Source organism: Mus caroli, chromosome 11 (genome assembly GCF_900094665.2).
Source record: "Mus caroli chromosome 11, CAROLI_EIJ_v1.1, whole genome shotgun sequence".
Classification (NCBI taxonomy): Eukaryota; Metazoa; Chordata; class Mammalia; order Rodentia; family Muridae; genus Mus; species Mus caroli.
This window is the reverse complement of record NC_034580.1, coordinates 68,432,913-68,445,935: the sequence shown is the minus strand read 5'-3', so window position 1 is coordinate 68,445,935 and position 13,023 is coordinate 68,432,913. Positions and strand designations below refer to the sequence as shown.

Here is a 13,023-nt window from a genome sequence, read left to right as displayed (position 1 = left end):
GTAGCAGGGTGACCATGTGTATGGCTCCAGAACAGCAAAGCAGCAGACTCCAGAAGTGGGCGTGGCAGAACGATTGAACAGCAAGCTCCATCCCGATGTAAACTGTGGAAACTGAGCAGGCAGGTTTCAGACTGGGGGCGGGGAGGCTACACTCCCTATTCCCTTCCTGGCACCTGAGGATGTAAAAAGCTGAATTATAGTCCCCTCTTCCTTATCTCTTCCTGGCTCCCAAGACTTCCAAGGACATGAGTTACACGCTGAGCCTAGCCTGACACCCAAGGCTGTTAAGGAGTATCTACATTCCGAATATAAGACACAGAGTGCCCGCCGCCTGGAGCCTGACTTCGGCCTTCATGTCCCCAGATGCCCATTTCTTTGTTCTTTGTTTATTCCCCCTCAACCCCTCCCTATTCCCCTCGCTGTATGCTTAAAAACCTGGTGTTTCAGCCTAATAAACTGAGACCTTGATAGGAACTTCTTCTTGGTCTCTGCTTCTCCTTTCTCTCCCTCCCATTTTCTCCCAGGTTTACAGTCACCCTCGCACCCACTAATAACTAGGTCCTGCAGGATAGGACAGATGTCCATCAACCAAAGAATGGATAAAGAAAATGTGGTTCATTTACACAATGGGCTACTACACAGCTACTAAAAACAAGGGCATTGTGAATCTTGCTGGCAAATGGATAGAACTAGAAAATATCATTCTGTGTGAGGTAACCCAAACATAAAAGGACATTCACAGAAGCTAGAGGCCTTTAACAGACAATGACTCATTTCAATGAACATTTACAAGTAAAGCTATTTGGGCAAAAGGGTGTAATGTGTTACACACTTTGATAGAAGCAGCTTCGAAGGCAAGATGTTTTGTTTTGTTTTGTTTTGTTTTGTTTTGTTTTGTTTTGTTTTGTTTTGTTTGATGAGGAAGGCTGCAAAGGTAGAGGTTGAATATAGAGGGACAGAGATATGTGAGAAATTGAGGTTCAGCATGTAAAATGCACAAAACAACAATATCAAGTCATAATAAAAAGGAAAATCTGTAAGAATATAAAGTAGAATTGAATTGCCTAAGGTGGTTTGAAGTGAGAGTGTATGTGAATGGGTACAGGAATTCTTTGGGGGATTATGGGTTCTAAAATGCATGGAAAATACTAAAGCTACTTAATTAGTTTATTAAATAAGAATCACAGTTACTAGAGATGATAGAATTGGGACTTGAGCCTACCATCCAACCAATTTTTACTTCTCATGTCAACCAAAGCACAGAGCATAAACACATCATTCTTCTTGGTTAAAACCAATCAATAGCAAGCAAAATGTGGTTGTTCTACACAAGCAGAGCAGGCAACACTGTGTCTAAAATTCTGGACACATGCTTAGATCCCACTTATTGTTTACACATTCAAAAACCTAAGTTAATCATCTTGAAGAGCCCAATAAAGATTAAACTAATAAGGATCAACATGTCCTAGGGTTAAAACTTTGTATTTCATTTCCATGGACAGAACTTCTTCTAACCAATGACTGCCAAATTCATGAAGTTATCCTGAAGGAAGAAATTATAAATGGTGAACTGTAACAATATGGAATTATAAAGTAATCTTCCATACATGGAGAGGGGTTGGATAACAGTAGTAGTGGGTATAGTTAACATTTTTATAGAGAGGTAAGAAGACAAAAATGAGTGAACAGGCATAGAAACATGGAGTGCTTTTATATTGGCTTGGGGAAGTATGAAACATGCGATGTGCTTGCCATATTCCTTTCCTTTTCAAATACTGGCACATAGATAAAGTCAAGTGGTGGCATTTATATTTATAGAAGGTTATTTGTCTGCCCTAAGTCGCCTTGCAAGTAGTCTGTTGTGTTGGATTGAGATGCTGTCCTTGGAAGCCTTCCCAAAGTATGTGATTTTCTGTGGTCTCGATTTGCTTAAACAATACTCTGAATATACTGCAGAGATGTCTCAACAGTTATAAAGGCTAGGCTCAAAACAAAAAAAAAAATACTTATAATGATTTCTTGTGTAAACTTTTATTGTGTGAGACCATTTAAGTAATTAACAATAAGAATAATAACTGATAATATAGGGTGGTTCTCAGTCACACTTCCTTACCCAACCAAATAAAGTGAGGTCCAGTCAACAGAAGCCCTGTTCATCAACTGACTAGGAAATGATTATGCATCTTTCCAGAGGGGTTTGGCTTTCTTATTGCTGTTTATTAGTTTTGTTTGTTATTATTCTTCACATTGTACATTCCCCTAAGTGTAGGAAATAGTGATTGGTGACTATAATTGGTCTCCACTAGAGATCCCTGAATTCAATATGTCCTTAAAAGGTCCTGGGTAATCTCTTTGTCCTTAATGAGTTATACAAGATTCGCACTCCTCTGGGATGCAGGGTCCATAAGGCCTAGGGATGGCAAAAGGGATTTGTGAGTAGGGATAGTGCAGATAGGTGGCAAATACAGTGGCTGGTAGTTCCTATGTCTGCAAATAAAATAAAGGTGAGCAGGATCTTGAACAATAAGTTTTTACTCAGCCTCAGCAGAACTGTGTACATTCAAGAAAATAAGCATGTGTCTTGATGTGGATCCACATGAATCTCCAGTGTGATGCAGGACAATTTTCCAGGTATGATAAAATTCTTTTCTCTATATCCAAGACTGCACCACAGTACACAGTTGTTTGTTTCATTGTCCTCATGTAACCTCCTTCATATTGATGGGTCCATTACAATTCCTCATTGTCTCCTTTTTTCTCTCAAAATCCTACCATTTCAACAAAGAGAAGTCCTGTAAAATGGAGTTCATAGCTGTCTTGCTGAAGGCTTGCTCACTAGTCTTTCACTGGTGGGGTCTTCACAAGGTCTGAACAATGTCCTCCCAAAATGATAACCTATTTTATCTGCACCAAGTTCGAAAATCTCTGTTTTACTGGTATTGTGTGAGATCACAGCAGCTAAGTGTAGTCTTACAAGGATGACATTAATATCATCTAGGTGTTCATGTAAATGTGCAATGAAAGCTCCTCAATCAAACTCAGGTATTCTACAGAATCCAAGGTGATACACAAGTGTACCAAGTGTTAGAAAAAAATTCCCCTGTGATTTTCATGTGCTGTTTCATTTGAAAAATGTAGTCTTCACATCTACAGAAGTTATGAAGTGTATTAACCCATCAGTGCTAACAGTTGATAGTGAGTCCTCTGGCTTCTGACCTTTGTATACATGTATTAGAGAATCTTGCTATTAAAGATCAGTTACATTTGTGCGTGGTGGTGCATGCCTTTAATCCCAGCACTTCAGAGACAGAGGCAGGCGAATTTCTAAGTTCGAGGCCAGCCTGGTCTACAGAGTGAGTTCCAGGACAGCCAGGGCTACACAGAGAAACCCTGTCTTGAAAAAAAAAAAAAAAGGATCAGTCACCCATGAACAGGTGGCTTTCTGAGATCTGCACAAGATGGAGGGACACTCTTCCTTATTGAGGCTTCCCAGTCTCTGCCTGACTTTGTCTGGAGATTGTCCGGGGACACAGGTGGCTGGACTTGTATGAAAAATGACCTTGTACAGAGATCTCTGCTAGGTTACATAACTCAACACACAAATTCTAAGCTAGCTTCCCAGCTGCATGATAATTAGGTATTGTAGTATGACCAATCAGCCTTCACACAAGCTTGATACTGTTACAAATTAGCTTTCTACCTGTACCCCTAAAATGCCCTTGCATACCTTTTGATAAAACAATAAAGTATACTTGTCTTGCTGCAGTGCTTTCTGAGAGTCCTTCTGTCATACTCAGATGCCTGAACCTTTTTCCTCATGGGCTGTTGGCCAACACCCTCTGAACAGAAGGGGAGTCCACAAATGTGCACACATAGCACAAGGGTACTTTTCCTTTACATGAAAAGCAGAAAACAGGCAAAGTGACACGTGTCTGTCATTCCAGTATACAGAATACTGAGATTGCATATTTAAGGTTGAACATAAGGAGAACATCTTCTTAAATAATGCATATTTTTCCCACATTTTTCTGTAATGCTAATCTATAATAACTAAAATATGCAAGCTCTGAATTCAGCTACACTAAACACTGTCAGTCTATGAAGATACACACACTCAGACGAGGTTACACAATTTCAGATAGAGTTGCTGAGATCTTTTGTCATTTCTTCTGTTTTGTCAGCTTTGAGGACTATGATTGATTCAGTAGCCAGTCTTCTCTATAACCAAAGAATGATATTTGTTTGGGTTGGGGGTCCATGCATGTTACTTAGCAAGAGAATGTATAGTGTTGGAGACTGATAATGGGAACATTTAAGGCACTGTCTAGAATATTGGAGATCCTTAGAAAAGTGGAGGTTACACACTTGCAACTAAGGCAGAAGATGCAAATTTTTTCTCTAATCATCTGTCCTTTTCCCCTAGCTCCTCCATCTGGTTGCATGAAGTGCATCATGTGTTGAAGTGCTAATTATTTACTCAAAGTCTACAGATTTTAATGATATTTAGGAAATATCTGCATAGCAACTAGAATTTGTCCTGTTAAAGTGGGAGCCAGTCAAGCAGAAGCCTTGATTTTTACCTAAACAAGGAATGAGTGTGCATCCTTCCATGCTGTGATTACTCTATTTTTGCTATTTCTTTCTTCTCTTGTTGCTGCTGCTGCTGTTGTTGTTATATAAATTCTACATTCCCAGAAGTGTAGGAAGGAGAGATTGGTGATTATAATTTGTTTCCATTAGAAATCCCTGAGGTAAATTGTTCCTAGAAAAGTCCTAGGTGTTTAGTATGACTTTAATGAGTTATACAGGATCTAGCCTTCTCTAAGATGCAGAGCACCTCATGTGCAGTGATGGCAGCAGAAGAATGTGAGTAGGAATCATGCAGATAAGTGCTAAGAACAGAAGCATGTTCCTTTGTCTGCAAATAAAATTAAGGTGATCAGGATCAACCAGAAACTTTGACTCAGCCTCGGCAGAGCTGGGCCATTTAGGAAAAAAAAGCTGCTGTCTTGTCAGTTCACACCAAATTTCCAGGGTTATGCAAGACAGCATTTAAGGGACACACAGTTCAGACTCAAACCTGAATTGCTTTCTTTATTCTATGGGAGACTGGAGAGGTAGCAAAATGTGGAATCCTTTGAGAAACAACAAAGCTTTGAGCTTCTGATATCTGTCACACAGGCAATGGAAGGAAGATGATTAGTTAAGAGTGGAACAGAAATCTGTATGTTACAGGAACGTGGATGCCTGAGGTTAAAATACTAATCTAAGACATTGGAGAATGTGGGATGTTTGTGGACTTTATATGAAACTATGATGATAAAGTTTAATCAAATTCTTCAAAAACATCAATATACAAAAAATAAATAAATAAATAAATAAAGCAACTTACAAATGAACAAACAACAGTCACCCAGGATGAGCAGGTAGCAGGAAAGAGAGGCATTTGTCCATTTTGTATCTTATTAAAAAAAAAAAAGACATAGAACTGTCTTCTAGGAAAAGAAGAGAAGTAGAACCTTATGAAAGAAAAGTTGAAAATATTAATGACAGTAATGATTATAGATATTAGAAGTTTTGAATATATGATGACTGCAAAATCCACTGTGGTAGAATATATATTCTAGATACATGTGCATTTTTATCTTTAATTTTAAGGGACATGGATATTTTCTAATTAGGATACTGGAGACAAAGAATGATAATGAACAACAAGACTGTCATCTCCCAGTTCATCCTCCTGGGCCTGCCCATCCCCCAAGAGTACCAGCACCTGTACTATGCCCTGTTCCTGGCCATGTACCTCACCACCGTCCTGGGGAACCTCATCATCATCATCCTCATAATACTGGACCCCCATCTCCACACACCCATGTACTTGTTTCTCAGCAACTTGTCCTTCTCTGATCTCTGCTTTTCCTCCGTCACAATGCCCAAGTTGCTGCAGAACATGCAGAGCCAGGACACATCCATCTCCTATGCTGGCTGTCTGACACAAATGTACTTTTTATTGGTTTTTGGAGACCTGGAGAGCATTCTTCTTTTGGTCATGGCTTATGACCGGTATGTGGCTGTCTGCTTCCCCCTTCATTACATGAGCATCATGAGCCCCACACTCTGTGTGTGTCTGCTGGTGTTATCCTGGGTATTTACTGTGCTGTATTCTATGTTGCACACTCTACTCTTGGCTAGATTGTCATTCTGTGAGGATAACTTGATCCACCACTTTTTCTGTGACATATCTACCCTGCTCAAGTTGGCTTGCTCTGACATTCATATTAATGAATTAATGATATTTATCATGGGAGGGCTTGTTAGCATCATCCCATTCTTACTCATTGTTGTGTCCTATATACAAATTGTCTTCTCTATTCTAAAGGTTTCATTTACTCGGGCCATCCACAAGGTCTTCTCCACCTGTGGCTCACACCTGTCTGTGGTCTCACTGTTCTATGGGACAATTTTTGCTCTCTACTTATGTCCATCAGCTAATAACTCTACTGTGAAGGAGATTTCCATGGCCATGATGTGCACAGTGGTGACTCCCATGCTGAACCCCTTCATCTACAGCCTGAGGAATAGAGATATGAGAGATGCCCTTTTTGGAGTCCTTGGCAAGAAGAAAATCTCTTTATGATACCAGTATAATTTTTTACTAAAATTTAACTAGTAAATATATTGATACTATTATAACAAAATGTACCTCTCCAATGAGACCCACATTCAAGAACATACTACTTAAGAGTTTTATTTGCAAGCAGGAGTTTTGCAAAGTAGTTCAGTTAGTGAAGGGCCCCTGAGTGACTAAGTATTGCCACCCTCTGCTTTGCACCTGTGATCTAGACAATCATTAGGTAACAGTCACTGTTTTATCATCAGATCTCCACTCTTTACCTTGTTATACCAAGATTTTGTGATGTTAGACAATTTTCTGTGTTGACTGCAATATACTTTCTAAATATGCTAATGTTCAGTAAACTTTTTCTCCTTTTTTGGGTTTTGTTTGTTTGTTTTTTGTTTGTTTGGTTGGTTGGTTTTTTGAGACAGGGTTTCTCTGTGTAGCCCTGGCTGTCCTGGAACTCACTCTGTAGACCAGACTGGCCTCGAACTCAGAAATCTGCCTGCCTCTGCCTCCCAAGTGCTAGGATTAAAGGTGTGCACCACCACCACCCAGCTCTCTTTACTTTTTTATTTATTCTTCTCTTATACAATATATCCTAAGTGCGTCTTCCCTTCCTTCGACTCTTTCTAGATTCCCCACAACCTCCCCACTCATTCAGATCCACTGGACATCTTGTTCCCTTCAGGAAAAAGCAGCATCTCATGGGTACAAACCAAACAGAGCATAACAAGATTCAATAAAACTAGACACAATCCCTCATATCAAGACTAGAGGAGGCAACTCAGGAGGAAGAAAAGGGTCCCAAGGGCAGACAGAAGAGTCAAAGATATCCCCATTCCCATAGGAGTCCCATAGAAACCTAAGATAAACAACCACAGCATGTATGCAGAGGCCTAATGCAGACAGACCCATGCAGGCTCTGTGATTTCTGCTTCAGTCTCTGGGAATCCTTATATCCATGCTTAGTTGTTTCTGTGTGCTGTGTTCTCATGGTGTCTTCTACCTTTCTGTCTCCTATAATCTTTCCTCCCCGTGTTCTCAAGGGTTCCCTGAGCTCCTCCCATTCTACATCTGCTCCCATCAGCTGCCAGAGAAAGGCTCTTTTATGATGATTGAGCTAGGTCCCAATCTACCAGTATAGCAGAATACAATTAGGGATAATTTCATTGACTTTATTTTGGTCATTTATATTTGAATCTACCCTGGGTCTCTGAGTTATACATACAGCTTTCAGTTCCTGGCCACCCAGGGAGTGTCAGGAATAAACTTCCACTCAGTTTATTCCACCTAGTTTGGCTAGGGGCTAAAATTATACCAGTCATTAGTTTGCCACTCCCCTAACCTCTGAGCCACATTGCCTCAGCACATCTTGTAGGCAAGACTGGTATAGGGTTTGTGGCTCAGTTGGTGTCCCAGTCCCACCACTAGGACCCTTGCCTGGTTACAGAAAGTGGCTGGCTAAAGCTCCATGGCCTCCATTGTAGGGGCCAGCACTAGTAGTGAATGGGTTCTAGAAAGGATGAAAGGAGAAGGTAAGGGGAGGGATGAGTCAGTCACCAAACTAGGATGCTTTGCAACATCTGACTGACTGGCAATCAGAAATTTTCTTTATTCATATAGATTCAAAAACATTTATGATTTCAAGGGGTACAATCCCGGGCATATGTACTTTTCTAGTATGCCCAGGGTGACAGATCAAGCCTAAGATAATAAAGTTGTTTTTTTTTTTTTTTTTTTTTTTTATCATCAACCCCATGTCCTTATCCCTAAAATTCTACCAATTGTTTTAGCTTAAGCAATCAAGCAAGCATGTGACAGCCTGTTCTCAGGCTGGCCACACTTTGCAGTTTCAGGATGTTTAGCATGAGAATAGATAAAATCTGAGTCAATCCAGGAAAATTGCCCTACATTAAGATACATTACTATCTTTTAATGGTCAATCATATTACTTACAGATTTGCCTAAGCCTAGTAATTCAGGCTTAGAAATCATTGCAGCTCTTACTTAAAATTTTACAAGTTTGTTCAATAAAGGAATAGTTTTGTTTCTATATTAATTAACATTACAACAACTTGGTGTAAATCACTCTTTCCAAGAATGACAAACCCTAATCCTTCTTCTTACATTCTTTTATACCACTCATACATCTTATTATATTATCTTAGTCTTTCTAGCTTTTGTTGCTGAGTTCTTACTAGAGGCTTAGTATGTATGGCTTAGATAACCTATGATCTTGTAGGTTATAATTCTAAGAAATCATAAATATACTATAAAGAGTTCTCTGCTCTGATCTGTTGTCACTTCTTCTGTCCTGCTGAATCTTCTCAGCCTCCTTTGAGTTCAAGCTATTCTAATTATTTTGTTGCATTAATTTTCTTAGGGGCAGATAACACTCTCCAAGGCACAGAGAAGACTCACAAGTAGGTTCAACTAAGATGACTTCCTTCAGAGTAGGTGGTAGTACATTTAGGACTTTCTCAGGGGAATACAGAATTGATGTCAGAGAAAACATGGGTAAATCATTATGCTAATACCCCGCAAGAGTACAACATGGAGACTCAAACTGATTTTTTTAAAAAAGGCATCAAGTCAATGATTGCAGCATGTGGCTCAGCTTTGCTGGTACCTTATCAAAACAGCTGGGCTGGCTTCATGACTTACACTGTTCCCCTAGGAAATGGTTGTGCCATTCCATTACTAGGATTCCTCACTAGGTCACCCTCATAGACTCCAGCTAGTTTCTATTGCAGTAGGTTTCAATGCCATCCCTAATTTCCCCCACTATTCTAGTTGTCTTTCCACTTACTACTCTCTCCCAACATCTGTCACTCACCTACCTGATACCTTCTGTTTCCATCTCCATCCACACACAGCCCATGTGCAAAATCTATTCTACTAAGGGCTGAAATCAACCAAGTGGAAACAAAAAGAACTATACAAAGAATCAACAAAACCAGGAGCTGGTTCTTTGATAAAATCAACAAGAGAGATAAACCCTTAGCCAGACTAACCAGATGGCACAGAGAAAGTATCCAAATTTTAAAAAATAAGAAATGAAAAGGGAGACATAACAACAGAAACTGAGGAAATTTAAAAAATCATCAGATCCTACTACAAAACCCTATATTCAACAAAACTGGAAAATCTGAGATGAAACAATTTTCTTAACAGATACCAAATACAAAAGTTAAATCAGGATCAGATATACCATCTAAACAGTCCCATAACCACTAAAGAAATAGAAGCAGTCATTAAAAATTATCCAACCTACAGGGTTGCATATCTCTTTAGCTCCTTGGATACTTTCTCTAGCTCCACCATTGGGGGCCCTGTGATCCATCCAATAGCTGACTGTGAGCATCCACTTATGTGTTTGCTAGGCCCCAGCCTAGTCTGGTGCAATAACATTAAGAACTAACCAGTACCCCGGAGCTCTTGACTCTAGCTGCATATGTATCAAAGGTGGTCTAGTCGGCCATCACTGGAAAAAGAGGCCCATTGGACACGCAAACTTTATATGCCCAGTACAGGGGAATGCCAAGGCCAAAAAGTGGGAATGGGTGGGTAGGGGAGTGGGGGGGAAGGTATGGGGGACTTTTGGGATAGCATTGGAAATGTAATTGAGGAAAATACCTAATAAAAAATATTTAAAAAAAAATCATCCAACCAAAAAAAAAAAAAAAAGCCCAGAATCAGATGGTTTTAGTGCAGAATTCTATCAGACCTTCAAAGAAGACCTAATACCAATACTCTTCAAACTATTCCACAAAATAGAAATAGAAGGAACACTACCCAAGTCATTATTTGAAGCCACAGTTATGCTGAGTATTCTCCCTTAGAGATGGAACGGATTCTGTTTAACCAGTACCTTTTCACAATTTCCTTTCTTTTTTTCCCAGAAACAATGGTAACTCAATCTCTTTGAGCAACAACTAAAACTTAATCTTGTAATCTTGTAAGCCTTATTAAAATCTGATTCCTCTAGTGGTGAATCCTTGCAGATCTGCCATGATGTCGGGAAACTCTAACAGCTACATCTTACCCCTCTTCTGTCCCTGTTCCAAAAAGTACCTAACTCTCTCCTGCTACTTCTCTTCCTCCCTCCAACCCAGAAGTCCTGCCACCTCACCCAATGATTGGCTCCTTTATTCATTAGGTGATTGGTTCACAAGAACAGCACCAGGCCCATCCACAACACTTCCCATTTTCTTTTCTAATAAAAAACAAAACCTTTCTCTCAAATATAAACAGAGCGCAACTATTACCATTTTGTAATCTATGAAGTATAAGATAGACCTAATACCCAGTCCATCATTTATGTCATTAAGATAGAACATTGTCATCTATCCTAAATTAAAAGAGTTATGATTCTACCTTGACTTATGTCTTGGCTTTAGATTGTATGTCATCTGAAAATCATCCTCTCAATTCTATTCTCTCAAAGTAAATAGCCTGGGTTGGCTATGAGACTATAAGTAGTTTTTCAACCCTGTAAGAAATCCAAGAATGACCAACATTAACTCAAAATATATAGAAAGCCTAACACCACCTCCAGAACTGAGACAAATTGTAGAGATAGCTGCCTACCTATACAGCCCCAGTATGTCAGGAAGATGGAGCATGTTTTCAGCCTTCTGGCCCAGGATCATCTGATAGACCTTATAGATACAGGAATATTAAGAACTAGCCTATTCAGTCTCAACAGAACTAAGTTGTCCTAACCTGTAAATTGTGTCCTTTCAAAAATGGTACAGGTCTGCAGAAGAGATAGGCAAATTTCTGCCCATTGGAGACCTAGCCACAAATGTACATCCTCACCTGGGGGTAAGAGGCTCAGTTGCTTCTTTGAATCCATGAATGGGAAGCTGTTAAGGGCAGATATGTCTCTATAACAAGTGAATAAATAACATTAACTGTCACAATCTGTGGATATCTGGTGTTTTTGAAAACCAACCATCTATATAAAGTAATCTGGACTGTTCTCTGTTAACTACCCTCAGATATTTCTAATTAAAATCTTTGAAAGCACCCTAACAATAAACTCAAAGCCATGAATTAGGTATTTGACCCTTAACTCACAGACTTAGTCATCTCAGGTCAGTTTATAATAACAGATATAGCTGTCTCTTGTGAGACTATGCTGGGGCCTGGCAAACACAGAAGTGGATGCTCACAGTCAGCTAGTGGATGGATCACAGGGCCCCCAATGGAGGAGCTGGAGAAAGTACCCAAGGAGCTGAAGGGATCCGCAACCCTATGGGTGGAACAACATTATGAACTAACCAGTACTTGACTCTAACTGCATATGTATCAAAAGATGGCCTAGTCGGCCATCACTGGAAAGATAGGCCCATTGGACATGCAAACTTTATATGCCCCAGTACAGGGGAACGCCAGGGCCAAAATACTGGGAATGGGTGGGTAGGGAAGTGGGGGGGAGGGTATGGGGGACTTTTGGGATAGCATTGTAAATGTAATTGAGAAAAAGATGTAATAAAAAAATATTAAAAATAAATAAATAATTAAATAAACCAGTTACAGAAGGACTAGGTCTAAGTCCTGTACTTTTAAATATTTTCTATCAATAGAAGAAATTTATACCAATGAAAACCTTGATTTTGCATCAAAATAAATTCTGTACCAAATGATAAACTATGAAAACAAAAAAATTAAAATTAAAAATTAAATTAAATTTTAAAAACTATGACTTCAACTTAGAACCATTAAAAAGATTTCTACAAAATAAGATTATGGCTATGCAATAAATTCTAGCTATTCCTCCATGTTCCAATTATGACCATTTCTACATTCCCTAGAAAGACAACCTACAATAACCCCCTCCAGTTCCAAAGCCCAGAGAACTGGGGCGGCGACTCTTCATAAATTCTTCAAGCTAAATATGGGTGTTGAGATATTTTTAAGGCAGGGGGTAGGGAAAATAGAGTTCGTTGGCCTTAAGAAAGCCACACCAATGATTGATTTAGTTTCTGATGTCTGTGTCTGATGTACTGGATCCAGCTAAAAGTTCAAGACATCTGGAGTTCAAGCAGAGACTCACCAAGGCAGTATATTCTGTAATATACAAATCTCAAAACAGCTTTTTAGTATCATCAAAATAACCTTTTTGTTTGATTCTCTGGAATCTAGTTCTTTAGGAGGGTCTCCCTCTATCAAATCTGATCTATATAACTCTGGAAGGTATAAATACCTTAATAGCCTTTTCTAAAAACACCTTTTTCCCAAAACCTTTTTCCCAAATCAGCATATCCTTGAGCCAGTCATCAGAAACCATTTATTTACATCTCTCTCCCAGAGGAATAATATAACCACAAAACTCAAAATCACACCCATTTTGAAAATCAAACAACCTAAAACAAATGAAGTAAACTAAGATACTGTAT

At 39.2% G+C, this 13,023-nt stretch overlaps 1 protein-coding gene across 1 annotated transcript; it reads left to right on the top strand.

The window, feature by feature from the left end:
• The first annotated feature begins 5,698 nt into the window (after positions 1–5,698).
• On the top strand, positions 5,699–6,637 carry LOC110305264 (olfactory receptor 1468-like). The gene has a single exon (XM_021177145.1). The coding sequence runs from the start codon at positions 5,699–5,701 to the stop codon at positions 6,635–6,637; it is 939 nt and encodes a 312-aa protein (XP_021032804.1).
• The last annotated feature ends 6,386 nt before the right edge of the window (positions 6,638–13,023 follow it).